Source organism: Brassica napus, chromosome A1 (genome assembly GCF_020379485.1).
Source record: "Brassica napus cultivar Da-Ae chromosome A1, Da-Ae, whole genome shotgun sequence".
Taxonomy (NCBI): Eukaryota; Viridiplantae; Streptophyta; class Magnoliopsida; order Brassicales; family Brassicaceae; genus Brassica; species Brassica napus.
In genome coordinates this window covers 806,727-830,003 of record NC_063434.1, presented here as the reverse complement: position 1 = coordinate 830,003, position 23,277 = coordinate 806,727, and the positions used below count along the sequence as shown (strand labels likewise).

Here is a 23,277-nt window from a genome sequence, read left to right as displayed (position 1 = left end):
AGCATAATAATAATAAATAAGTAATCCGTTATTTAGTAAAATTCTTTAACACAAAGACCCCATGGGGATGCATGCACTCTAGCTTCTTCTTCTTCGTCTTCCTTAGGCTGCCTCTTCTTGTTTGCCTCGTTCAAAGAGATTGCTTCTTGTTTCTCTCGTAGAATAGATCCAATTCTGGATTTGTCTTCCTGCTCTGGCAATCCTCCTCTTCTTGAGCCTGTTTCTCAACCAGCTTGAAAACAAACCAAAATGGGGATTAAATTTTAGTGATACAGAGAGTTGTTAAAATGTATAATAATGATCACAAGCTGTGCTTACCTTGCGAATATGTTCTTCACTTTCGTTATGGACGAAGAGCAGATATTCGCCATAGACTGGATAATTGCAAACTTGGCAAAAATATCTAGGCTTACCGTGGCGGTCGATGCATGCTGCTTGCTTAAGTGCCTGGTTTCTGTGCTCTTCACTCTTGAGATGAGTGATGAATTCGTCACATACTTGGTAAACATCATTGCATATGTTGCAAATGCACAGAGGTTTTTCATCACTCAATAATAAAGTTTCACCCAAATTATCACTCAATAAAGTTTCCCAGACAAACTCTTTGGCAAACACTTTGTCAAACTCTTCAGCTAACAGTGATAGCTCGTCAAGAGGGGCAGCTACGGGAACATCTTCGGGATATGCAACAAAATTAGTGAATCCATAACACCGAAAACGCTGAGGATAAAGCATATCATAATCACCCGATATCATCATTATGTAATTCGGAGGATATGTTTTTTTTTTAAGCTCATCATCAGACCAGTCGTCCAGAAATTCATATAAGTCGTGCACACCTAAGAGTAGAGAAGAGTAGAGAAGAAGATCATGAGACTAACTCTCTAATTAATTAGACAAAACAAAACAAATCGAGGATTGGTTTGATTTTAGCGTACCGAAGGGGGCGTGAGTAAGAATGATTCCAGAAGAAGAGATGTTTTGCAAGAGGTCACTAGAGATGTATTCTAGGTTTCCCATGGCATAGATACTGACTGCAGAACGATGACCAATCTGCTTCTCCAAGGCAGATTCTATACACGCACGTACACAACGAGGGTCTACACCAGCCGGAACTGGACACGTGTTCAGGTCCCACCACACTGCCGTTTCTAACACATGATGATGATCACCTCCTACCACAACACAACCATTTAAAATCTAGCTAAGGGACAAATAAATTTAAATCATCCATAGACTACCGACCTCCTCCTCCGCAACGAATTTGATGATCCCTTCTTCTTCTGCAACTTTGATGATCCAAGAGAGTGAGAGAGTGGGAGAGATATCGTTCGACTTTTCGCTGCCCCCATCTGTTGGAGAATCGAATCTCGCTTGGTTTCGAATTTGGGAACGCCAAAATTGGGAAAGGGGTGGGGGTGTTGAGTTTCAACGACATTGATGAGCTCAAGGTTCGGTTCAGAGCACTCATCCTTTACAGGCGAGGCGGTGGTTTGGACTTTGGATTGAAAGAAAGAAAGAAATAAACTATGGGGTCAGTCAAATTTGCGAAAGAGATTTTTCACGTGCCCTAGTTTGAGAAAGGGAATATAATATTCTGACAGAATCCAAACATATTATTTTAGGACAAATATCTTGTATAAGTGTTGTGTACGATAATATACACAACAACAATTAATTGTCAAAAAGATAAAACAGAAAAACTCAAAGACCTGGACTAAAGTGGACCCCACTTGTGATTTGGGAAGATAATAAAAAACCTTGAACCACCGTTTGGTTATATGGTAGAGATGAATGATGATGATGGGGACGACGATGACGATCAAGAAGGATCATTGTGGTGGTGTAGATGATGATGAAGAGGTTGTTGTTGATATATAGGAATGCTCTAGTGTTGATGACAAGATTGAGATTGAAGTCTCGGAAGAATGCAATGATGATGATGACACCAATGATGTCTTCTGCTCTTCTAGCTCCCCCTTTAGTGGAACTGTTTCTCTTGTACATGATGAAACTGAACAAACAGCTTCTAATGGTCAAGAAGCTGACTCCATCATGTGTACTAGTACTGATCCTGCTTCTCTACTTTTCTTCGTGAGGTAAGCTCCTCCTTGATCGTGCTTGGGAATGAATCCTTTTTTATACTCCCTCCGTTTCATATTAAGTCTCATTGTAAATAATTTTTTTCACAAAATAAATGTCGATTTCGACTTTCAATGCAAAATTTATTAATTTTATTCAATAATTTATTTTTCTATTGGTTGAAAGGAACTGAGGCAAACCGGTTCATACCGTTTGTTTCCAAAGTAAGTTGAAATGGATTCATCCCTCACAGATTTGATTAGTTTTGTGTGTATTTTAAAACGTCTCTTGGAGAGATTATTCTTTAAATCTCTGATACTCGATTCAGATTTTCGGATGTAGTTCTTGGTTACTTTGTTTGGTTTCTGGTTTTTATCATCTTAACCCGGTTAGCCAGCAAATTGGATCAATTATCAGATTATTTGATATTAAGTATTGGAGCTGATCCGTTAGTGACATACATTGAGCTACTATGCTCATTCATACCAAATCGACTACTTCTTTTTGGATTTGGTAAATGAAAATTTGAAACGCCTAAAGCCAAGAGGAAAAGTTACAAACTGAACAGTGATGATGCAAAGACTATTGTAAGCTAATTTTGGAAATGTAAAGAATTTCTATATTTAGAAAGTTGGAACAAACACAAACGCGTTTTTATGGGGAGATGTTCGAATTATCAAAAACTTCCCTGATGATTTTTGTACATGAAAACCTTCAGCGAAACAGAACACAGCAGCAATACATTCCAACACCAATCAGAACTTTCAGTTCCAATCTTCCAGTCAGAAGTATAACTGCTTGCACCTTGTGGAGTCTTATATCGGTCGGGCAATAAGGACACTTGAAAGAAGTCTATATCTTGTCATGTAATAATTAAAAATGAAGAAAAAAAACAAACCAGACTTGAAAATATTTTGAGTGGTAGAAGAACAAAGTATTCAGCATAATAATAATAATAATTAAGTAGTCCATTATTTAGTAAAACTCTTTAACACAAAGACCCCATGGGGATGCACGCACTCTAGCTGCTGCTTCTTCTTCTTCTTCCTTAGGCTGCCTTGGTTCAAAGAGATTGCTCCTTGTTTCTCTCGTAGAAGAGATCCAATTCTGGATTTGTCTTCCTGCTCTGGCAATCCTCCTCTTCTTGAGCCTGTTTCTCAACCAGCTTGAAAACAAACCAAAATGGGGATCAAATTTTAGTGATACAGAGAGTTGTTAAACTGTATAATAATGATCACAAGCTGCGCTTACCTTGCGATTATGTGCTTCACTTTGGTTATGGAGAAAGAGGTTATAGTGGCTATAGGCGGGATAATTGCAAACTTGGCAAAAATATTTAAGCTTGCGGTCGTGCACAATTTCAAACCACTGCACACACACACAGATACATGAAAAAAAATGATAAAAAAAAAAGCTGAGGATGCATGCTGCTTGCTTAATTACCTGGTTTATGTGCTCTTCACACTTGAGATGAGTGATGAATTCGTCACATACTTCGTAATCATAAGAGCATATGTTGCAAATGCAGAGAGGTTTCTCATCACATGTGTTGTTGTCACTCAATAATAAAGTTTCATCCAAATTATCACTCAATAAGGTTTCCCAGACAAACTCTTTGGCAAACACTTCGTCAAACTCTTGGCCAAGACATTTTAGCTGGGTAAGATGGGCAAGTAGGCGAACACCTTTTGGATATGCAACAAAAGTAGTGAATCGAAAAAGCCGAAAACGCTCAGGGTAAAGCAGTTTATAATCACTCGAGATGATCATTACGTAACCAGGAGGATGTGGGTTTTTAAGCTCATCCTCAGACCAGTCGACAAGAAAATCATGTAAGTCGTGCATACCTAAGAGTAGAGAAGGAGGCCAGATCAGATCATGAGACTACTAACTCTCTCTAATTAATTAGACTAAACAAAACAAATCGATTAGGATTGATTTGATTGACTTTACCGCAGGGGGCATGAGTAAGAATGATTCCGGAGGAAGAGATGTTTTGCAAGAGGTCACTAGAGATGAATTCTAGGTTTCCTATGGCATAGATATAGATGCTGACTGCAGAACGACGACCAAACAGCTTCTCCAAGGCAGATTCTATACACGGACGGACACAACGAGGGTCTACACCAGCCGGAAGAGGACACGTGTTCAGGTCCCACCACACTCCCACATGATGATGATCACCTAACCAAACACAACCACCATTTTAAATCTAATCTAGGGACAACAACGACGGAAAAATTCACAAATAAATTTGAATCCATAACCACTACCGACCTCCTCCTCCGCAATGAATTTGATCCCTTCTTCTTGTGCAGCTTTGATGATCCAAGAGAGCGAGAGAGTGAGAGAGAGATCGTTCGACTTTTCGCTGCTCGTTGCCCCATCTGTTGGAGAATCGAATCTCGCTTGGTTTCGAATTTGGTAACGCGAAAATTGGGAAAGGGGTGTTGAGTTTCAACGAGATTGATGAGCTCAAGGTTCGGTTCAGAGCACTCATCCTTTACAGGCGAGGCGGTGGTTTGGACTTTGGATTGAAAGAAAGAAAGAAATAAACTATGGGGTCAGTCAAATTTGCGAAAGAGATTTTTCACGTGCCCTAGTTTGAGAAAGGGAATATAATATTCTGACAGGATCCAAACATATAATTTTAGGACAAATATATTGTATAAGTGTTGTGTACGATAATACACAACACCAATTAATTGTCAAAAAGATGAAACAGAAAAAGTCAAAGACCTGGAGTGAAGTGGACCCCACTTGTGATATAGGAAACCTTGAACCACCGTTTGGTTATATGGTTTCTCCGTCATGATTCTCACCGCCGGTTTTTGAATCCATCTCCGTTTCGGTCCGCCGCTTAATTGGTGAAGATTCCAATTAGTAATTAATTTTCCATTAGAATCTCTGTTGTTTTGCATCTAAATTGGTTTGTTTGATCATACGATAAATAAGCTTCAAACTTTGGTTAGGGTTTCGTGTCTTTCCAAATTTGGGCATAAGCGTATCTGCTGACTTTGGCATTTTCTAGGGATTTTGGGTATGGAGTCCAAGGTAGAGATGAATGATGATAAAAGGAATAAGAACTTTAAGACGATGACGGGACGACAGATATATTATTGTCTGAAATGATGGCTTCAAGGCAAAGAGAAGGGAAAGGCATTGTTCTCGGTAAGAAGACAGAACAAGCTTCAGCTGGGGAAGGTCCATCAAGACCTGTAAGTTTCTGCAAAACTTTACAAAAAACTCCATTACACCTTTTGTTTCTCATATCCTTTTTTCAATAAACTCAATAAGCAGGTAAGTAACAGAAAGCCACGCAATCTTGGGCTTCGATGCCTTCTAGGCCTAATAAGCGTCCTAACAGGCAGAGAAAGCGAGGGAAACGAAGGTCATGAGGCTCTGCTGGATCAAGAAAAAGAACCTAAAATGGTTTGGGAAGTTTCAATAAAACAAGACTGACCTTGGGTTTAATAATTTTATGTGTTGACTTCTAGGCATCCTTAAGCTTTAAAGTACAGAGATGTTATATAGAATTGCAGCGTTTTAATGGTGTTATAAATCAACTTTGGAGCTTGCTTCTAACTTAGAAAGTTAAAATAGGAAAATAAAGAATGTTTAAGTTAAAAGCATTATTTTAAATACATTCTTCTTGAGAGTTTAGCAGAGACAATGGCCAAAATGGTGACCGTAGGGACGAATATAACATCAGGTATAAGTTTGATGAACTTTAGTTGAGGAATATTCTCTCCTGCTCTCTTAGCCGCCATAGCCGCCGGAGGAGATGCTATTCCGGTGATCATAGTGACGTCATCGAGTTTACTTGGCTTCACTTTCTTTGCAATGAACTCTGTGAACACTTTCTTCTTCTCTTCCTCGTCTTTAGCTTCCTTCCACCCCAAGAAACATGCCTAACTTAATCAACATTGTATTAGAGAAAATAGTTATAATGATTTAAAGTTTCTTATGGACTAATTTAAAACAAATTGGCGATAACTTGGGCTTCATTCATTCGTTAACAATTTTACGTGGAGAATTAAAAAGGTCAATTCTTGCCTTTATTTCGTCAGGTGTCGGGAGATCAAAGTGTCGGCCTGGTAAAGCCGAGTTGAAGTTGCTACACATCAAACATATAGTTATATTGTTGATCATATATCTTATCTAAAGAAGAACTGATCAAATGGAATGTAACCATCGAGTGATTCTTACTTGAAGATGTCTAAAACAGCAACGTGGAAGTCGTCAAAGTTGTTGATAGCTTTCTTGGTGAATTGTTTGTAGAGTGAACCCATAACCATATTCATCATCTGCGTCGGTGGTACCCCTATATGCCAAAAAATACCGAAAAACTTATTTTTCTTTCTAATAAATAAAAGGAATACCATTAAAACGGTCTTATATAATGTTAATCATTGATTGTTAGGTTAAGAAACACAAAACCTTTTCCGAGAAAGCCCAGTGAACCTCCCATATCGTCTAGAAGATAGTCTAAAGAAGAAATATGATAGTGAACTGTCATGCATATTTGTATTTGATGTGGAGGAATCAGTGGCTTGGCTTGGTGGGTTTAGGTCTTTTGCAAAGCTAAGAATCTCGAAATCTCATGCACAAGACCTTGGTTTAAGTATAACTTGTGCTTTCTAAAAGTTAAAGATGATAAAAATAACTTTTTTTAGCCTTTGATTTAAGCTCACTAACAAAATTATTTATCTAGTTTGTATTAATTAATTACAAGAATTATTATAACACTTTACTTAATCTGAAAGATTAAGCTTTTGTTCATATTCTACTAAACTTTTTCCCATGGAAAACTTAACAACAACAAAGGCATTTTCATTAAAAGATGTTCTCTTTGGTCTGTAACGTTTTTATTTGTGTGGACAGTCTTTTGTAACGTCTTTAAATACTTTTTAAGCTTTTAGAATAACTTTGCTTGAAAATTGAGTTTACCTACTATTCTCTATGAATATCTCTTGTATACAAAAATAAAAGTATTTACAACATTTGAGGTATCCATATGTCAATCTCCACAATAAAATAAAATTCTACTAAACTAACCATAAATAAATTATTAATTTTTTATTCTTTCCTTAAATAAAAAATTACAAAATTGCTAATATAGCTAAAATATATATGATAATTAATGATTTTGAATAATAAAGATTTGATAAAAATTAGTGTATTCTTTATTATTTTTAAATTTTTTTAATTTATTAAAATATATTAAACAATAACATTAACCATAAAAAAATTTAGATTTTCCATATATGTTATATTTTGATTTTTTTTTAAAAAGACTATAAATTACTAAAACTGTTAAAAATATCATATTAAAATTTATGTGATCTATGGTTTAAAATTTTTATTATGACAAGATACAAGAAGATCTCATTTAATAAATATTAAGATTAATATATACATATATTTATGTAAATATTAAAATTAATGTATACATATATTTATGAATATATTAATATCATTTAAATTAAACTATCATACCATATAAGAATACATAAATAATTTAATTTTGAAATTGCTTAATGTAGCTAAAATATATGTATATATTAATCTTAGCACTCTTACAAATGATCAAAAATCAATATGAGTAGAAACTATTATTTAATAGATATTAATATTTAAAAAATATTATATATTTTTGTTAATATTATTTAAATTTAATTATATATCATAGCAAATAGAAAAAGTGTTTGTTTGGATCAAAAAAATTTATTTATGTTCTTGCACCAATTTAATTATATACGTAATAGTTACTGAATTTTTAATTATTTAATATATATATTTATTATTTCACATAATACATAAAAATATTTGATATATAATGTTCATTCCTGGGTCTTACCCTAGTATTTCATTATTCAAAATGCAGTAATGTAATTTTAATCAAAGTACGGTAATAAAGTGTACTTCTCACCCTTCCTCTCTCTTTGTACTTTCAATCAAATGGTATAATAATTTGGTCATTTGAAGAAACTAACCAAAAGTTTAGCAAGGAAAATATCATGTATTAATTTTGATTCGCATTGACAGATTAACAATATATATTACTGGGAGCATAAAAATTTAAGATATGTTATCGTATACAGAATATGTTACATCAATGAGTTATAGATATTTATAGAAAACGAGACATATAGTAGCGTTCAATGTAGCTATTTTAGGATAGCTAGGAAACAAATATTTGAATTTTGAAAGAAAAGGAAAAACAAGGATTTGATAGAAAGAATCGTAATTGAGTAGAGACAATTTGGCATTCAGAGAATCGGACCCTTCAATCATCCGAAATTTACAAAAAAAAAAAAATTTAAATCTATTGGAGGCAAATGAACCTACGCCTTCCATAATACGTCTTGCATCCACATGTGGTATCAGTAAATTAGTTAATGCACTCAGCAATATAAACATCTAAAAACAGTTACGCTGATTTGCTTATTGTTCATATACGTTGAAATAAACATTAGAACAATTTCACAGTTTGATATATTAGTTCTGCATCAAATTTTAATGTGTCATTTTCGATGAAGAAATCGGACCCATCACTAAAGAAGACTATTTGGCTGCCAAAATAAGAAAAATCAATTTGTCTGCCAAATGAAAATAAAGAAAACAAACTGTAATAATCAATTAAATAATACTCATCACTCAAACGCGAAAAGACAATCGTTGGTTCAAAAAAAAGAAGCTACAAATGAAGGAGCGAAATGATAACTAAAATAATTTAAAAGGCCATAACGAGAACGGCCCAGGCGGTTGCAGCCGCTCCCACCGCTGCTAAATTCCGCAATACACTTGTGCTCTCGGCTCCACTCTGCATTAATCATAATTCCATATTAATATACAACATAATTACAACGAATGTTGAAATGAATGTTTTCTTTTTAAACTAATAAAAGGAGAATGAATGTTTTCATGTTTCAATACTTGTTGATTTAATATTATGCTAGTTTACCTTTTCGTTGGCGGATGTGGCCGGACCAGGAGACACGGCGTCGGAGCTAGGACCAGGAGCTTCCATCGGTGGTGAAGGTGGGCTGTCAAGTTCGGGAGCCGGAGCCGTCGCGTTTTGATGCTTCTTACCCTTGCTTGGAGCCGGTGCATCGGCTACCGGAGCTGGAGGTGTAGCAGCTTCGGGTACTGAAGCCGGTGGAGATCTCACCGGAGCTGAAGCCTTTGGTGGAGGTGACGGAGGAGCGCTCTCGGGAACAGAAGCTGGCGGCGGAGACGAGGTAACAGGAGATGGAGATTTCGGTGCTTCCACGGGTGGGGAGGAGGGAGAAGTAGTTGGAGTAGAAGGAGCGTCGGGAGATTTAGTCGGAGAGGAAGCCGGAGATTGGCCACCGACACCGGCGACGACAATGCAGATCAATGTAACCGTTAGGAGGACATTACGTTCCATGTTTCTTTTAGTATTTCAATAAAAAAAAGAAGAAAAGAACTTAAAAAATAAATGAGTGAAGGATGTAAAAGTAAATGATTTTGATCAATAGTGTTGTGTGTTGGTGAAAGAGAATGGTTTGTGTTTAATATATAGTCGATGAAAAGAGATTCGGACCGTTGATCAGAAAAATATCACCGACAGATGTAGCCGTTGAGTGTAGACCTATATCCTGTAAATGCCGTTCGATAGCTTTATCTTTTTTGTATTTTATTTATGTAGGGTTCACTAGCTTTATTTTTACAGTTATTTTATTCTATTATAATTGTCTGATATTTTTTTATCAAAAAAAAAAATTAAGTGTCTAATTTTCATGACAAGTGTGGAAATATTATCAGTGATAAAACTATTATAATGTCCATGATAAAAATTATGTAAATTCTTATGCAAAATAAAATAATTTAATCTAGTAAAACAACGAAAAAAGCAAAAATAAAAATGTTTAAACAAACAATGTATTTGGTTGAAATGTATAGAGGGAAAGACAAATCATTGATTGATACCACACATACATCTCCTCTAGCAGTAATATCAAGATTTCTTTCAATTACTAATATAATATTTTTGGCATTGTCTATCTTTCTCAAATTTTCTTTTCCTTTTTGTGTTGGTAGAAAATATTTTTTTCCTAAATTTATTTCTTTGCATTATTTTAAAAAATTACAGCTCATTATGACTTCTATAACAACTAACACTTTCATTCATTATATTTTTCAAAAACTTATTTTCCTTAAATCCTCATCCCATGAGCATTGAGTAATCGATAGATTGGAAATAAATATGCATACAGCAATGGAAACCGAATCAACTGTCTACGAAGACATGTATTGCTTAGGAATTAAGATTTTGCTTCTTACCATTTTTCCAATGACTAATTTAGTACTCTATTTATTTCAAAAAATACATATTTTTAATTTTCTCACACATATTAATAAAATATATTAAATCTTATTTATATATATATGAATTTTTATGATTATGGTTTTTTATTATTTTAAACCAATAAATATTTAATAAGTGTAATTAAATTTTGTGAAATCTGAAATCTGGAATTAATCATAATTAATTAATAAAATATGCACTAAATATATATATATTTTTTTTTTGGAATAGTTTTGTTTTTCTAAAACATGTATTTTTATGAAACAGAAGCATTAAGATTGATATTATTTTATTACAAAAGTGTTCCAGAGTAAAGACAATGGACCCAAGCCGAAACTTCGAGAGCGGCCCTGTCGGTGGTGGAGAACACCCAAACCGAATGGCTCGTCCGTTGACTTTCTTACAGGTTTTGACTCAAATCTTAAACAAACTAGTATTTGGGATGAAAAACAATTAAAAATTTGTAAGCCCTTTTTCAAAAACAAAAACAAAAAAAAACAATCAGGAATATAATTTCAGAATAAACAAGCTTCATACTAATCACGGTATTAATGGTGAATGCCATTATTTTAGACTAGTAATAGTACAAGGCCTCGCTAATCATAAGCAACACACTCATGTGGACTTGTGATTTGCAAAGAGAGTTCATATAATATAGAGATACATTATTCAAACTGTAAAATAAAGTTATATGAGTTATGTAAAATAAAGAAAAAACACCTATCAATTTTGTTTGTTTGTTTTCTACGACACAAACATATCATAAACCCGAAGATTTATGACTGAAACACAAGTTTTCTCGCTGCTCATTCTGGTTGGTTAGCTTTCTTCACCTCTTACGACATGAAGAGACAAGATTGTGAAACTCAATCATTGTAAGTGCTAAGCGCCGCGACAACCGATCCGGTTGTTGAAAAAGCCGAGGAAACTTCCTGGTGATCTTTCCACGAGGTGTTGATTTTCAAAGACGGGTATAACCAAGACTTAACCGAACCAACAAAGGAACCAGGTTCAACACTAAGTATAGCTTCCCAATCGATCTGTAACCCTTTAGGGATACTCTCAGTGAACTCCATATTAGCAGCTAGCAGAAGTCCTAGTAACACTACGAATCCCGTTACCGCTGTCCCTCGAGCTAACGGCATAAAATTGTACCTGCCAAAGACAAACACCCAACACGTTCTGAGTAATCAATCAGTAACCATATGTTTTAAGTTTGATTAGTTTACCAGTAGTATGTCATGCGCAAGATAGCGTCTCTCACGGTTTCTAGAGCCTGGAGGTTGGTAGAACCGTAATTCTCTCCACAGTAGGCATTGCATAAAGCCTGTGGGATTCATATGGAGATTTTTGAAGTTTGTTTTCTCGGAATGAAGAAAATAAAAGTAAACTATAATGCTTAGGTGTGTTATACCTCCCAAGCTGAGGTCATTTCTTCATCAAAATCACTCCACCTCGCAGGTGTGCATGGAGTTCTAATTGCAAAATCATACCCAAGACTTCCCCTGGATTAAGAGAACAAAGAGATATTAATTGAAGAAAGTGGTAATCAGGGTTTATGTGAAAATGATTGGCGTAGAAGGATAGATTACGGTTTCTTAATGCAGGTGATTCTAGTTCCTTCAAGGCGTTTCCTGAAGATAGTAACCAAAAGAGGAAGCATAGTCAAGGTTAAAAAAAACTGCAACGGTGAAGAGAAGACTTGTGGTTTTATAGTAATAAACAAACAAATTTTACCCTTCGAATGCGGTACTGTGGCACCAAGTAGCCACCCAGAAATCCTCACCAACAATTTTGTGTAGCTCTTCACACGTTTCTGCACGCATTATCTGCATCCCATTGGCCAATTTCAGTAAGATAACAATATGATAAACGAGACTCATTCACATTCACGCACGAAGAATAGAAAGACTGACTTCTTCTATCTTCTCATCTTTAGATAGATCAATCACTTTATCTGCCTTGCTGCGTACACAGAGCTTCTCCTTGATGATGGTCTTTGCAAGATTCAGGGTTCTACAATAGTATATTATGGAAATTGATCATTCCATGGGAGAGAGAAAAATCCACGAATGAATACATGAAAAAATGCTCACGTTCTATGTAAACATTGTACCTTTCATAATTTGGAAAATAGCGTATTACTTTAGCTTGTCCGAGTACCATTGGCGTATGAGAACCAAAACCAGAATTAAACTCTTCGCTGCAAATTGCATAAATAATCAAATGAAAGTTAAGTTCAGAAACTGAAGCTCAGAGACTTAAAGATGGCAAGAGGCTTCTGTTCTAAGAATCATTAGATACACCTACTTATATAGCAATCGAAATGGAACATGTACCTTAGTTTGTTAACCCACACAACTGGGTCACAAGGCTCTGAAATTTGTCTCCATCTGACAGCAGACGAATAAACGTCTTGCCAAGACAAGATAGAGCGGCCAGATGATCGATCTTCTAGTGAGGCATATCCAGTTGAAGTTTCACTGGAAGTGCTCGTACTACATCCGGCACCACCTCTATTCTGGCTAAGCATGTTGATTCTCTCTCTCCTACGGTTTTTCTTCCCATTTTTTGCCGTGCCTTTGTTTGAATTCCTCCACTCTATGCGCCAAGCTTTTGAAACCTTTTGAGCAATTTCTAACACAGCTAATCCCGCCATACGGTGCTGGAAAATCATGGAAACACAAATGATTAATGGGACGTAACCATGATAGTTTAGCCAGGAGAGGCTAGGCGTACAATTATATGCATAATAGAGTATAGAGGGGATATATATATAGATAGATAGATGCAGCAGGGACCTTCTGGGACAAGAAAAAAGAGAATGTTGAGGTAGCTACTCCAAGTTACCTGGCGTCTGTTCGGTAAGAATCCAGGACAAAAGTATTGGATTTTCTTTCCAATCATATCAGTAAAACGAAGAAGATTCGCCTTAGGTTTGGTTATTGCAAGATCTTGCTTTTTCAGTTTACCCTTCTTAAGGGATTCTCGTAGGGGAGGTTGTCTGTAAACCTTTTCACATACATCTTTTGGGTGTAATCTTTTGCACCAGTACTCCTGTAAACCCACAGGAAAAGAAAATCACATACATCACTTGAGAGCACTCATAGTCATCTCATAACGGAGATATCAGAAATATCGACAGAGATATATCACCTTGAACATTGGATCTATGTCACCATCAATATCAAAGCAGAAAAACTCACTACTAACTTTGGAAGCCGTATACAAGGCGAGCTCTTTCTGCGGGATAAAAAAAGGATAACATATCTATTAATTGTGAAGGAAATGTTTAGCGTTGCAACATATGAAGCATCCAATATTAACGTACAAAGAAACAACGAAGCAGTATTATCAGATAAATAAGGCCATGCTATTAGAAAGTAGCAACGCAATATCCTATCATTACAGGTTTGCTACAAAGAGAATGTACCAAGACAGTAATTTTGCACATAACATTTCAATTTAAGCTTTCAATCAAGGCAACCTCTGGATTATTAACAAAGAAAAACATATTTTGGAACCTGATAAAATGCCAAGCATTGAAGAACAAATTTCTCCACAGCATCAAGTTCCACATCCACTGTAGCATCGTAGTCCTTCACCTGTGAGGATATGCGAGTAATAATAAGAGAGTCTCCTTATAAACTGCAGCAATAATGTTGACATATAAATATTTAATCATTTACCGCTTCTCTATACTCCCCTACAGCATGATGGCAGGAACCTCGTAGGTACAAGCATTCTATTGAACTCTCAATGGTCAAACCAATAGATAATTCTTGGATAGCCTTCCTGAAAAAATAAAATTACCACAAACAACTACATGTTAATAATATTACTGCTTTAAAGACTATCCTTGTCGATAAATCCAATGTGATTATGACCACCAAATTATCAGTTTCCGTTAGAACATCCTGTTGCTCAAACGCAGATATTTTAACACCACGAGCAAGGGGAAGAAAATCTTATTAGACATCATATCTCGAAGTAGGGAGAGTTGGGTAACATGCACATTAACAAAGGTATATTTTCCCCTTTAACCAAATTTTCACTTTCCAGTAATCTTAGTCTAACTAGCGAATAGCGATACATACCTGTGTTCACCTAATCCATGGAACACTAATCCACGCAAATGATAAGCCTTCCAGACCCTGGTCAAGACAGGAAAATCTCCATGACTACGATGGCGAACCCAAAATAGTGTGCAACATGTGATAGTTCATCCCAATTAAGAGCTACCTGTTGTCGACTTGTAGAACTTGATCAATGCATTCCAAAGCCTTGTTGTGGTCAGCCAACTCTTGATAGAACTGCCAAGAAAAGCCAAGAAACAACATCAAGTACAGTGAAGTCTCGTTAGCTTTACAGAAATCTAACTTCGTTTATTTATCATCATATGCATGAAAACCCAGATTGAAAAAAGAAAGAAAGAATAAGCAATTAACAAAATACTATTTCATGACAGTCAAGCTAAATAGTTAAAGATTCTACAGAAAACGCATAATTATAAACTAGTTATGCATGTTACCTGGGCGAGATGTAGCCATGCTTCAAGATAATTACTATCTAGCTGGATAGACTTCAAATGCGCCTCTTCAGCTTTTGTATATTCACCAAGAGATGCAAAAGCTAGTCCCTGGAAAGATCAGCAAAGTTTTGTTAAGAAAACATTTGTAGACTTGGTCATGGTCACTTCGGAGACCAAGAATAACAACAGACGATAGCCTTACCAAATAAGTATATGCGGACTTGTTATCTTTCTCTTGCTTCAGACATATAGATAAGTCCTTTACAGCAGCAGTAAAGTCCTTAGATCTAAAATTAATAATACCTGAATTAATTGAGAAAGTCAGTGGTAATAAAACCTGAATGCAGTTATTAAGATGTCAAAACTGAAATAGGTAGCAAGATTTAAAAGTAAATACATCATAAAGACACTTACCCCTTTCATGCAAAATATCAGGTGACTTTGGCTCCAATTCCAGTGCTCGAGTCAAATCTTCAACCGCCTATCACCAAAGAGTAGCTTAAGAGTGTGTACAGGAAACGTATCTGATTTTTTACCCATAAAATGCAAGCACTAAATAGGCTTTAAAACAGACATCAGTTAGAGATAATCCAAATGATTGAATATCAATCAGAAAATATTTTTTATCAATCAATGAATGTGAAGGCGCGAATATAGGCCCATCAAATACATTTAATGTCTATGCTTTTAGCTCTGAATAAAAACAGAAACAGAGAAAACGTGGAACCACTAACCTCAGCAAATTCCCCAAGAGCAGCACGCGCCTGTCCTCTCCGCTTCCAAGCCTCACCTGCCGCCGGGTTCGATTGAATAGCCTGACCAATAGGAGAAGAATCTGTGAACTTAACCCACTGTGGTAAAAACTCTTGTCAAATAAACGAATAATACCTTAGTAAAATCATCAATAGCATTTTCAAGGTCTCGTTGGAATGCATAAGCTGTCCCTCTTCCTATAAGTGCCTCAGGGTAAGTAGGTTCTTCTTTCAGAACCTACGCAGTGCACAAAGATAAACTAAAATGGTAAAAAAACTGATACATTCTTTTCTACCAAACAACCTCTAAGAACAAGGTAAACTAGTGAAGCGAAAAGCAAAAGACACTCGCAAGAGAGAAAAATCACCAAAAGAGGAGTACATGAAAAATCACCTTATCAAAAATAGATATAGCTTTCATGTAGTTTCCTTCGTTCACCTAAGAGCCCAGTGATTAAGAGTTTGTAAGCTAAATACCTCAACACCAGTAAGATACACCGTAAAATACACTTTCTTATATATATATATATATATATATATATATTTTTTTTTTTTTTTTTCTGTAATGCTATCTCTATACCTGTGCAATGCCTCTGGAAAGTCGAAAATCCACACTTATAGAATGGGTTTCAGATATTCTCGCAATGGTGCACTTGTTATTATTTATCTTGGTTTCATTGCTACCTCCAGAACGTGCCTCAGCTGTAAGGCTCTGTTTGCTAACAGATCCGGACTTGCTACTAAACTTATTTCCAATAACCGACAAATCCCCTAACCGATCAGAAGTTTCAGATAAATCAGAACCATTACTAGATGGTTTACCATTGATTTGGCTACCAGACTTTACACTCTCTTTTTCCTTATACGCTAATCCATTACGTAACTCGGAGGCACCACCAGATAGCTTGGATGCATCCATTGATTTCTCACCCAACTCATGGGTGTTTCCGTTGCTGCATGCTCCTGATTCAGAAACTGCCATACTAGTGGATACTTGGCAGTTATCAATTTTCTGAGTAGCACACGAGGAGACAGGGGTCTCAGCTGCAAGATGGTTCAGAGTGACATCAATCTCTGGCCTTGCAGCATTAAGTAGCTCATCTAATTCAAGTAGCTGCTTCACATCTGAAGTCTGCTGCAAAGCAATATTGTAACCTTGCTCCAAAACAAGAAGAGCTTCCTGTTTTCTCCCCAAAGCCAAAAGAGCTCGTCCTACATACATGAAGAACCAATGATTCTCAAAGCTTACTCAATCCCAGAGTAATCAAAAGCTGAGCTAACCTTTGAGTAGATAAGCTTGAATGGCACAAGAGTCGAGCTGAAGTGCCTTGTCACAGTCCTTAATCACATGCTTGTGAAGCTCCAATTGATTATAACAAAAAGCTCGATTGCTGAAATTGAAATAGAGAATCAAAATTGATACCGATCTGAATTGAATTGAATTGAAGATCAGCGAACACCAACCATATATCGAGAATCGAGCACTGCTTAGCAAGGAGCGAATCGAGAACTCTAATCGCTTTAGACCAGTTCCGCGAGCTGCAGTGCTTCGCCAATTCGACTCGCTCCGATGCCGCCGCCGTCTCCATTAGCTACGAGCGCGCCCGCCTCCGATGCCCGGGGTAAAACGGGAACTACAAAGAGTGGTGAAAACTGCGAAGACTTTTGGGAAGAGAGGGTGGGGTGGGGTGCTTCTTCCTGTGGTGGAAATCAAATCCTTGAGGGAAAAAAAGAGTGAAAATGCCCACACGTGTCAAGTCTCCTCTCACGTGTGCGAGCCCACTAATCATCATCGCTGTTTTTTAAAATGGGCCCCGGCCCAGTATACTACGCCTCTCCCAATTAAAGAGTCATGTCCTAATGCCTTCTACTGGTTCCAACATTTTAAGCAAAGAGGATGAACGTTTGAATATTTACAAGATTACAACGGATTTACGAGGATGTTACAAACGAGAGCTGATGGAAAATACTTCTTGATTAGATCCTGACACATGGAGTTCCATTAATGGTTCAGATTCATTCTAACAAACCTTAAACAAATTTGACTCCATCAAGACTCTCAAGAAGATGAAGTCGATCTTTATGCTAACAAAGAATCATCGTCATTATGAGAGTTACAAAAAGTTCTAGTAGATTCTAAATAATTTTTACTTTTGTAAGTTTTTTATATTTGACATTGATTTACATTTTATTTTGAAATAAATGATTTTTGGTAATATAAACATTTTTAGAAATAACAAATTAACATGATAATTTGTCATAATATGATTGGCGATTTGGCTTATAGTTTCAATTTTAATATAGTATAGATTAAGAATTTTTGTTAATTAATTGCTTATAAATCATATTATGATAATATAAAAAATCTTTGGTTGGTCCATAAGTTTATATAGCCCATAATATAATTGTTTTGCATAATGTTCTAAAATCGCTAGGCGGTAACTAGGCGCTTTATAGAAGACTAGCGACTAGGCGGATTATTCGGGGCCTAGACGAGGCCTAGGCGTTATCAAATTATTGATTTATTTTATATATTTTATACATTTGTATGACATATTTTAGTTTTTAAGTTTAATTATAAAATTATTGTGATGAAATTATCAAAATTAGATATACAAAACAGAAGAAAGTAGACAAATTTGTACATTTGTAAAAATATTATTGCTTAATTTAACATATATAGACAATTTTAGATCGATTTTAACCAATTTTAACTGATTTAGAACAGTTTAAAGCAATTTGAATCATATAAATCGGTATAAATTAGATTTTAAGAAAATCATTTCGGATAAGACCAAGTTGCCGCCTATGCGGGGGCCTAGGCGCCGCCTAGACCAATTTTTAGAATTGCAAGAACAAAGAAACCATTACTCAATTTTCTATGACTACCTCATCGCTCAACAAGTCTCAGCTACATAATATAAAATTAGTAATAATAGTTCAGGTCGTCTTCACATTTCGTCGTCGCTGGTTTCCAAAATGATATTCTTCTTATCCTTCTTGGCATTTTTCTCTCTTTTTTTTTTTGTGATGCCGTTTTTAGGACACAATGCCATATCGGAGCTCCCAGGAAAACTGTAGTTATGTTGACAGATGCAGCGTGGCTGTTAAGTAAACCACAGTATCCCGATTTAATGAAGTTGACAAAAGCTCCAATTTGCTGCGAAATTTCCTATCACCAGACATCAGGATAAGATTTCTACCTTTGTAACATCCATTCTCCAATCTTTCAGTCAAGTCTTGGTATATTGTTGACTGATATCGGTATGTTTCTAAAAATGTACTAGTAATGTACAATATAAGATGAATATTGTTGTTCCACTTTCGCCAATTCGCCATTCCATTTGAAGATTTTATCGTCGATCTCCTATTTAGAGAAAATTGAATGGTTAAACAAAAATCATGCATAAAGTAGTTGTCTTTATATAAAGTAGTTCCAAATAATTAAAAAAAACGTCTATCGACATACATTTGATCAAGCAAACAATTATATACTTTAAATATAATTTTCTATGCACCTACAAAAATCGAATTGAATATACTTACTTGTCATAAAATACTACAGTTAATATATAAAGCAAACAATTATACACTTTAAATATAATCAATTGAAAGTGAATTTATTAACCTTCCGATCGATTCAGGATACTGTGATTCTAAACGCATGATATCTATCTACTGTCGTATAAACTACATCCCCATACAAATAAAAATATCCAAATTAGATATAAAGATAAATATATTTTAATGTCCAAGATAGTTATGTTAAGTTGGCTTGGTTAACTTGACCCAAGTAGAAAAAGGGTTGGGAGTAGAAGGAACATGTCTCACAATTCACATTCAAGTCAAGCAAACCTCAAAGAATGGCATTTCTTCCCTTCATTGGCATAAAGAAAAGTAATGAACTTTAGAGCAATTTTTATCTCTAATAGTAATCATGAAAAAACAAAAGATAAGTATCAGAGAAATTTATCTCTAATAATAGTCAATTCTTTTTATAGAACGACATAATCACAATTATATCATCATAGGCATTTTAAGATGTTTTAGATTGACTAGGAATTGTGAGACTCAACTGAAATTTCAAAACATATTGATAATGCAATGTGGGAAAATATTTTATAACATAATTACTATTTATTTTGACATACAAATGGTAAGTGTATAATTAGGAAAGAAGGAATCATGTGACATTCAACCACAAATATAGATAGTAATTAATTTAAACAAATCTGATTTGACCATTGTCATTGTCTTTTGTTTATAACATATTTCTAAAAGTCAGGAACACACACCAATTTCTTGTATAAATACACATAGGACCAACTTGATTTGGTAAAAGGAAACTCAAAAGTGTGTGTGAGAGAGAGTAGAGAAAATGGGCAAAGGAAGAGCGCCATGTTGTGACAAAACCAAAGTGAAGAGAGGACCATGGAGCTACGACGAAGACCTGAAACTCATCTCTTTCATTCAGAAAGTATGGTCATAAGAACTGGAGATCTCTCCCTAACCAAGCTGGTAATGTTTCTGATCTTAAAGCCTTGGTCTTCCTTAGGCTTTTTGAAATCTTCTGGTTCTGTAATCTTATGTCTATCCATGTATGCATGTAATGAATGAAGGATTGTTGAGGTGTGGCATGAGTTGTCGTCTTCTCAGACCTGATGTGAAACGTGGAAATTTCAGCGTAGAGGAAGAAGAAACCATCGTTAAACTTCACCAGAGCATTGGAAGCAAGTATGTGTTATCTTGTTGGTGGCTTGTCTTGCCTCAACGTTTGGATTCTGTCCTGACAATAGCTTTCCTTCATTTTGGTTTCAGGTGGTCCAAGATTGCTTCTAAATTGCCAGAACGAACTGACAACGAGATAAAAAAATGTGTGGCATACACATGTCAAGAAAAGATTGAGCTCGAACACCAACCTTGATGCCAATGCTGAAGCGGCAACAAAAGGTTCTTTGAATAGAGAATTGAACCAAATCTCGACCGGTCGGTTTATTTATAAGTTATATAACTCCTCGTTTGTTCTTGAGACGCAACTAAAAGATACGAATCATGATGATAAGAAGCATTTGGATTCATTCAATAGAGAATATATGTTTTCAAAGTAACTCATTAGACTTATACAAAACTTTAAATCTAATGAAAAGCCATATCTAGTAGTAGATTATTTCATCTTCTTTATAAACTCCTAAGCAGAGTCGGTTCCGGTCAACAAAGATTTGGCCGGGGGGATCATAGCCACACCGAACCTTTCTTCCTTGGAGTACTTCTTTCGTAAAGCTCCCTTCTTACTCTCACTCCCTTCTTCTTGTTGCTGCTGCTGCTTCCACTGCTGAAACGCCAATAGCTTCGCACAATCCCTGTATCATCATTGTAAAACAATCATCAGCTTGATGAAGATGGAGAAAAATGGAAAGGATCTTTTGTTTTACACACTCACATGAGCTGAGTCTCAGAATAGCCGGTGTGATGCTTGAGAGTGCTAGTCCAAACGGGAACTTGGTGAAGAGCTGATCTCGCTGCGTAGATTGCAGCTGCAGCAACCAGTGATGGGCTGAACATTATGGTCGTGTCGTAATGCATTACTCCTAACTCAGCCAGATAGTGCACCATATTCTCCATCTGAAAGACATAAAAACAAGAACCAGTTGAGAAACTAACAAAACCATGGAAGAAGAGTCTGTAATAAAAGATCTCTTACTCGTTGGTCTGCAATGGAAGCTTTGATGAAACGTGCGAGGAAGACGTAATGTGTCGGAACCGTCAAGTACCACTCGAGTGTAGACAGTATTGTCTTCTCCATCACCAGAATCTGTTTGTGACTGTATGCGTGGTCTGCAATGTCAGCTAGATCCTCCACCTGTGGTGGCCAGATCTCTTCGTATTTGGATGACATGAGAAGAGCACTGAGACCAACCAGCTGCAGCTCTTTTCTAGGTATAGGCTTAGCCGACAAGAACCGATCCATGATGTTAACTGTGAGGTAAAACGTCTCAGGGTTTAGCTCGAATCTGACGCACACATCTATCAACCATTCAACGAGAATCAGTCTCATCTTCTCGTTAATCTCAGGCTGTGACCTCATGTAATCAGTTGGACGCCATTCACTCTGCCAATGTTGAATCATTAATACAAGTGTCACAAGGAAAGATTCATGTATAGTAAGTAAGTTAAGTACGAACCTCAACAGACTTGTAGAAGCTGTAGATATCTTCCACATATTCAACAGCTGCAAGGTCGTTCTTAGCATCAACAGAATCGATATCAACAATCTCTTCTTTCTTCTTTAAACCACAAGCAGCCTGTGAATAATAGCAAACAGAAATTTTCAGAACAGACCAAACATTTAACGTATGAAAAGAATCATTACTCTAATGTTAACCTTGCTTCTAGCGGTGAGAACAGATGTGTAAGAGACTGTTGTTTTCTTCTTAGCGGCTGCGGCGGCTTTCTTCTCCTGGACAGCAACTAAACCAAGTTCTTCATCACTGTCTGAGCTTATCTCTATAACCTCTACATCCTTTGGCTTCTCAGCTCTTTTCCTTGGCTTTGGTACCGCCACAGCGACTCTCCTCGCCACAGGTTTAACAAGCTGCAAATGCCAAAACGATATTAACATGAGCTATTATTATCAGATCTACACAAAAAGGAACAAACTTTGAGATGTGTTACCTCAACGAGTGGGGCGTGTTGAGACCGCGTACGAGGATGATTGATCTTAGCCGGGTCGTTGTTCTTTGGGTGATTTCGTCGAACAACATTGCCTATATCACGAAGAACCTGACGGTTTCTTCCTTTCGCAGCGTTCTTGTCATCATCTTCCACTATAACAACAACATCACCTTCACACAAAACAAAGTTCACATCTTTTAGATTCAATTATCAAAATCAACCACAGGTAATTAAAAATTGATTCACTAGATTTAACAAGAAATTCAAGAACAGAACTCGTCTTACCCGTGGTTTGCTGAGGAACGATCGATCGAGACGCCATCATTTTTCTTTTCTTTTCGTTAGTATTATCTCTCTTCTTCTTCTTCTTCTTCTTCTTCTTCTATCAGAAACCCTCGTCTGAGGATTAGTACTAAAAGTGGGGCCTCTATAAAGGAGGCTTCTTGAGGAAGATTGAGCGGTTTCTCTCCCAACGGTCTGATTTTTCTAATTTTGATTTGAACGGTGCCGATGGAGTCTTCATCCAACGGTGGAAAACTGATGTGTGACCGTTTAGGGTTGAATATCTTGGGCTATAGATATAGAGAAAAGCTTTCTTGCATAAGGCCCACAGGCCCATTAAGTGATCTGGTCCGTTGAAACCTAGAGAGCTTAATTCTAGCTGGCAGTTTGGTTCAGTTGCTTCCCTCACCTCCACAAGTAACAAAAGGCTTAATGCAATACATCTCATTTTTGCTGATCTTATATATTCATCACCTAATTTTAGATCATTTGTCTTTAAACTAATTTACATAAAACACGCTAGTTCAAAATAAAATGTAATTTATTGAGATACATAGTCAAATCAAATGTTTTAAGTATGTCCACCACCATATACTAAATATGGAGAGATGTTACACTTAAAA

At 36.1% G+C, this 23,277-nt stretch overlaps 6 protein-coding genes across 6 annotated transcripts; all 6 read right to left on the bottom strand.

Moving 5' to 3' along the window:
* Positions 1-82: 82 nt before the first annotated feature.
* LOC111199297 lies at positions 83-1,541 on the bottom strand. Its single transcript, XM_022689089.2, has 4 exons — positions 1,246-1,541; positions 939-1,175; positions 319-839; positions 83-232 (listed from the first exon to the last, which is right to left on the bottom strand). Exons 1-4 carry the CDS (start codon positions 1,469-1,471, stop codon positions 131-133), a joined length of 1,086 nt encoding a protein of 361 aa, XP_022544810.2. The 5' UTR covers positions 1,472-1,541; the 3' UTR covers positions 83-130.
* Positions 1,542-2,973: 1,432 nt separating this feature from the next.
* On the bottom strand, positions 2,974-4,687 carry LOC106410334. Its single transcript, XM_013851181.2, has 5 exons — positions 4,360-4,687; positions 4,036-4,266; positions 3,526-3,929; positions 3,334-3,450; positions 2,974-3,247 (listed from the first exon to the last, which is right to left on the bottom strand). The coding sequence occupies exons 1-5, from the start codon at positions 4,580-4,582 to the stop codon at positions 3,146-3,148; spliced, it is 1,077 nt and encodes a 358-aa protein (XP_013706635.2). The 5' UTR covers positions 4,583-4,687; the 3' UTR covers positions 2,974-3,145.
* Positions 4,688-5,588: 901 nt separating this feature from the next.
* Positions 5,589-6,682, bottom strand: LOC106418514. The gene is made up of 4 exons (XM_048777990.1): positions 6,523-6,682; positions 6,292-6,406; positions 6,139-6,199; positions 5,589-5,993 (listed from the first exon to the last, which is right to left on the bottom strand). Exons 1-4 carry the CDS (start codon positions 6,599-6,601, stop codon positions 5,715-5,717), a joined length of 534 nt encoding a protein of 177 aa, XP_048633947.1. The 5' UTR covers positions 6,602-6,682; the 3' UTR covers positions 5,589-5,714.
* A 2,016-nt stretch (positions 6,683-8,698) lies between these two features.
* LOC106426821 (lysine-rich arabinogalactan protein 18-like) lies at positions 8,699-9,616 on the bottom strand. Its single transcript, XM_013867552.3, has 2 exons — positions 9,050-9,616; positions 8,699-8,908 (listed from the first exon to the last, which is right to left on the bottom strand). Exons 1-2 carry the CDS (start codon positions 9,494-9,496, stop codon positions 8,819-8,821), a joined length of 537 nt encoding a protein of 178 aa, XP_013723006.2. The 5' UTR covers positions 9,497-9,616; the 3' UTR covers positions 8,699-8,818.
* Positions 9,617-10,954: 1,338 nt separating this feature from the next.
* LOC106440740 (suppressor of RPS4-RLD 1-like) lies at positions 10,955-17,414 on the bottom strand. The gene is made up of 23 exons (XM_013882509.3): positions 17,165-17,414; positions 16,982-17,091; positions 16,281-16,912; positions 16,095-16,139; positions 15,837-15,938; positions 15,683-15,763; positions 15,363-15,429; positions 15,151-15,251; positions 14,949-15,056; positions 14,660-14,730; positions 14,515-14,571; positions 14,107-14,212; positions 13,942-14,022; positions 13,574-13,660; positions 13,268-13,474; positions 12,757-13,082; positions 12,534-12,620; positions 12,334-12,433; positions 12,155-12,246; positions 12,010-12,051; positions 11,832-11,922; positions 11,647-11,744; positions 10,955-11,572 (listed from the first exon to the last, which is right to left on the bottom strand). Exons 1-23 carry the CDS (start codon positions 17,287-17,289, stop codon positions 11,284-11,286), a joined length of 3,105 nt encoding a protein of 1,034 aa, XP_013737963.2. The 5' UTR covers positions 17,290-17,414; the 3' UTR covers positions 10,955-11,283.
* Positions 17,415-20,756: 3,342 nt separating this feature from the next.
* LOC106393240 (cyclin-B1-1) lies at positions 20,757-22,812 on the bottom strand. The gene is made up of 7 exons (XM_013834188.3): positions 22,658-22,812; positions 22,373-22,542; positions 22,083-22,292; positions 21,883-22,002; positions 21,402-21,809; positions 21,141-21,322; positions 20,757-21,060 (listed from the first exon to the last, which is right to left on the bottom strand). The coding sequence occupies exons 1-7, from the start codon at positions 22,695-22,697 to the stop codon at positions 20,889-20,891; spliced, it is 1,302 nt and encodes a 433-aa protein (XP_013689642.2). The 5' UTR covers positions 22,698-22,812; the 3' UTR covers positions 20,757-20,888.
* Between the last annotated feature and the right edge of the window lie 465 nt (positions 22,813-23,277).

Coding starts and splice junctions, on each gene's coding strand:
- LOC106410334 (XM_013851181.2), bottom strand. CDS start 4,582: ATGAGTGCTCTGAACCGAACCTTGAGCTCATCAATCTCGTTGAAACTC. Junction 4,267..4,359: donor AATTCATTGCGGAGGAGGAG/GTCGGTAGTGGT, acceptor GTGTTTGGTTAG/GTGATCATCATCATGTGGGA. Junction 3,248..3,333: donor GTGAAGCACATAATCGCAAG/GTAAGCGCAGCT, acceptor TTTGTTTTCAAG/CTGGTTGAGAAACAGGCTCA.
- LOC106426821 (XM_013867552.3), bottom strand. CDS start 9,496: ATGGAACGTAATGTCCTCCTAACGGTTACATTGATCTGCATTGTCGTC. Junction 8,909..9,049: donor CCACATCCGCCAACGAAAAG/GTAAACTAGCAT, acceptor TGATTAATGCAG/AGTGGAGCCGAGAGCACAAG.
- LOC106393240 (XM_013834188.3), bottom strand. CDS start 22,697: ATGATGGCGTCTCGATCGATCGTTCCTCAGCAAACCACGG. Junction 22,543..22,657: donor CGTTCCTCAGCAAACCACGG/GTAAGACGAGTT, acceptor TTTTGTGTGAAG/GTGATGTTGTTGTTATAGTG. Junction 21,323..21,401: donor CTTCCATTGCAGACCAACGA/GTAAGAGATCTT, acceptor TATGTCTTTCAG/ATGGAGAATATGGTGCACTA.
- LOC106418514 (XM_048777990.1), bottom strand. CDS start 6,601: ATGACAGTTCACTATCATATTTCTTCTTTAGACTATCTTCTAGACGAT. Junction 6,407..6,522: donor ACTGGGCTTTCTCGGAAAAG/GTTTTGTGTTTC, acceptor TTTGGCATATAG/GGGTACCACCGACGCAGATG. Junction 5,994..6,138: donor CGACACCTGACGAAATAAAG/GCAAGAATTGAC, acceptor TGATTAAGTTAG/GCATGTTTCTTGGGGTGGAA.
- LOC106440740 (XM_013882509.3), bottom strand. CDS start 17,289: ATGGAGACGGCGGCGGCATCGGAGCGAGTCGAATTGGCGAAGCACTGC. Junction 17,092..17,164: donor TGCTCGATTCTCGATATATG/GTTGGTGTTCGC, acceptor TTTCAATTTCAG/CAATCGAGCTTTTTGTTATA. Junction 13,475..13,573: donor ACATAGATCCAATGTTCAAG/GTGATATATCTC, acceptor GTGGGTTTACAG/GAGTACTGGTGCAAAAGATT.
- LOC111199297 (XM_022689089.2), bottom strand. CDS start 1,471: ATGAGTGCTCTGAACCGAACCTTGAGCTCATCAATGTCGTTGAAACTC. Junction 1,176..1,245: donor AATTCGTTGCGGAGGAGGAG/GTCGGTAGTCTA, acceptor GTGTTGTGGTAG/GAGGTGATCATCATCATGTG. Junction 233..318: donor GTGAAGAACATATTCGCAAG/GTAAGCACAGCT, acceptor TTTGTTTTCAAG/CTGGTTGAGAAACAGGCTCA.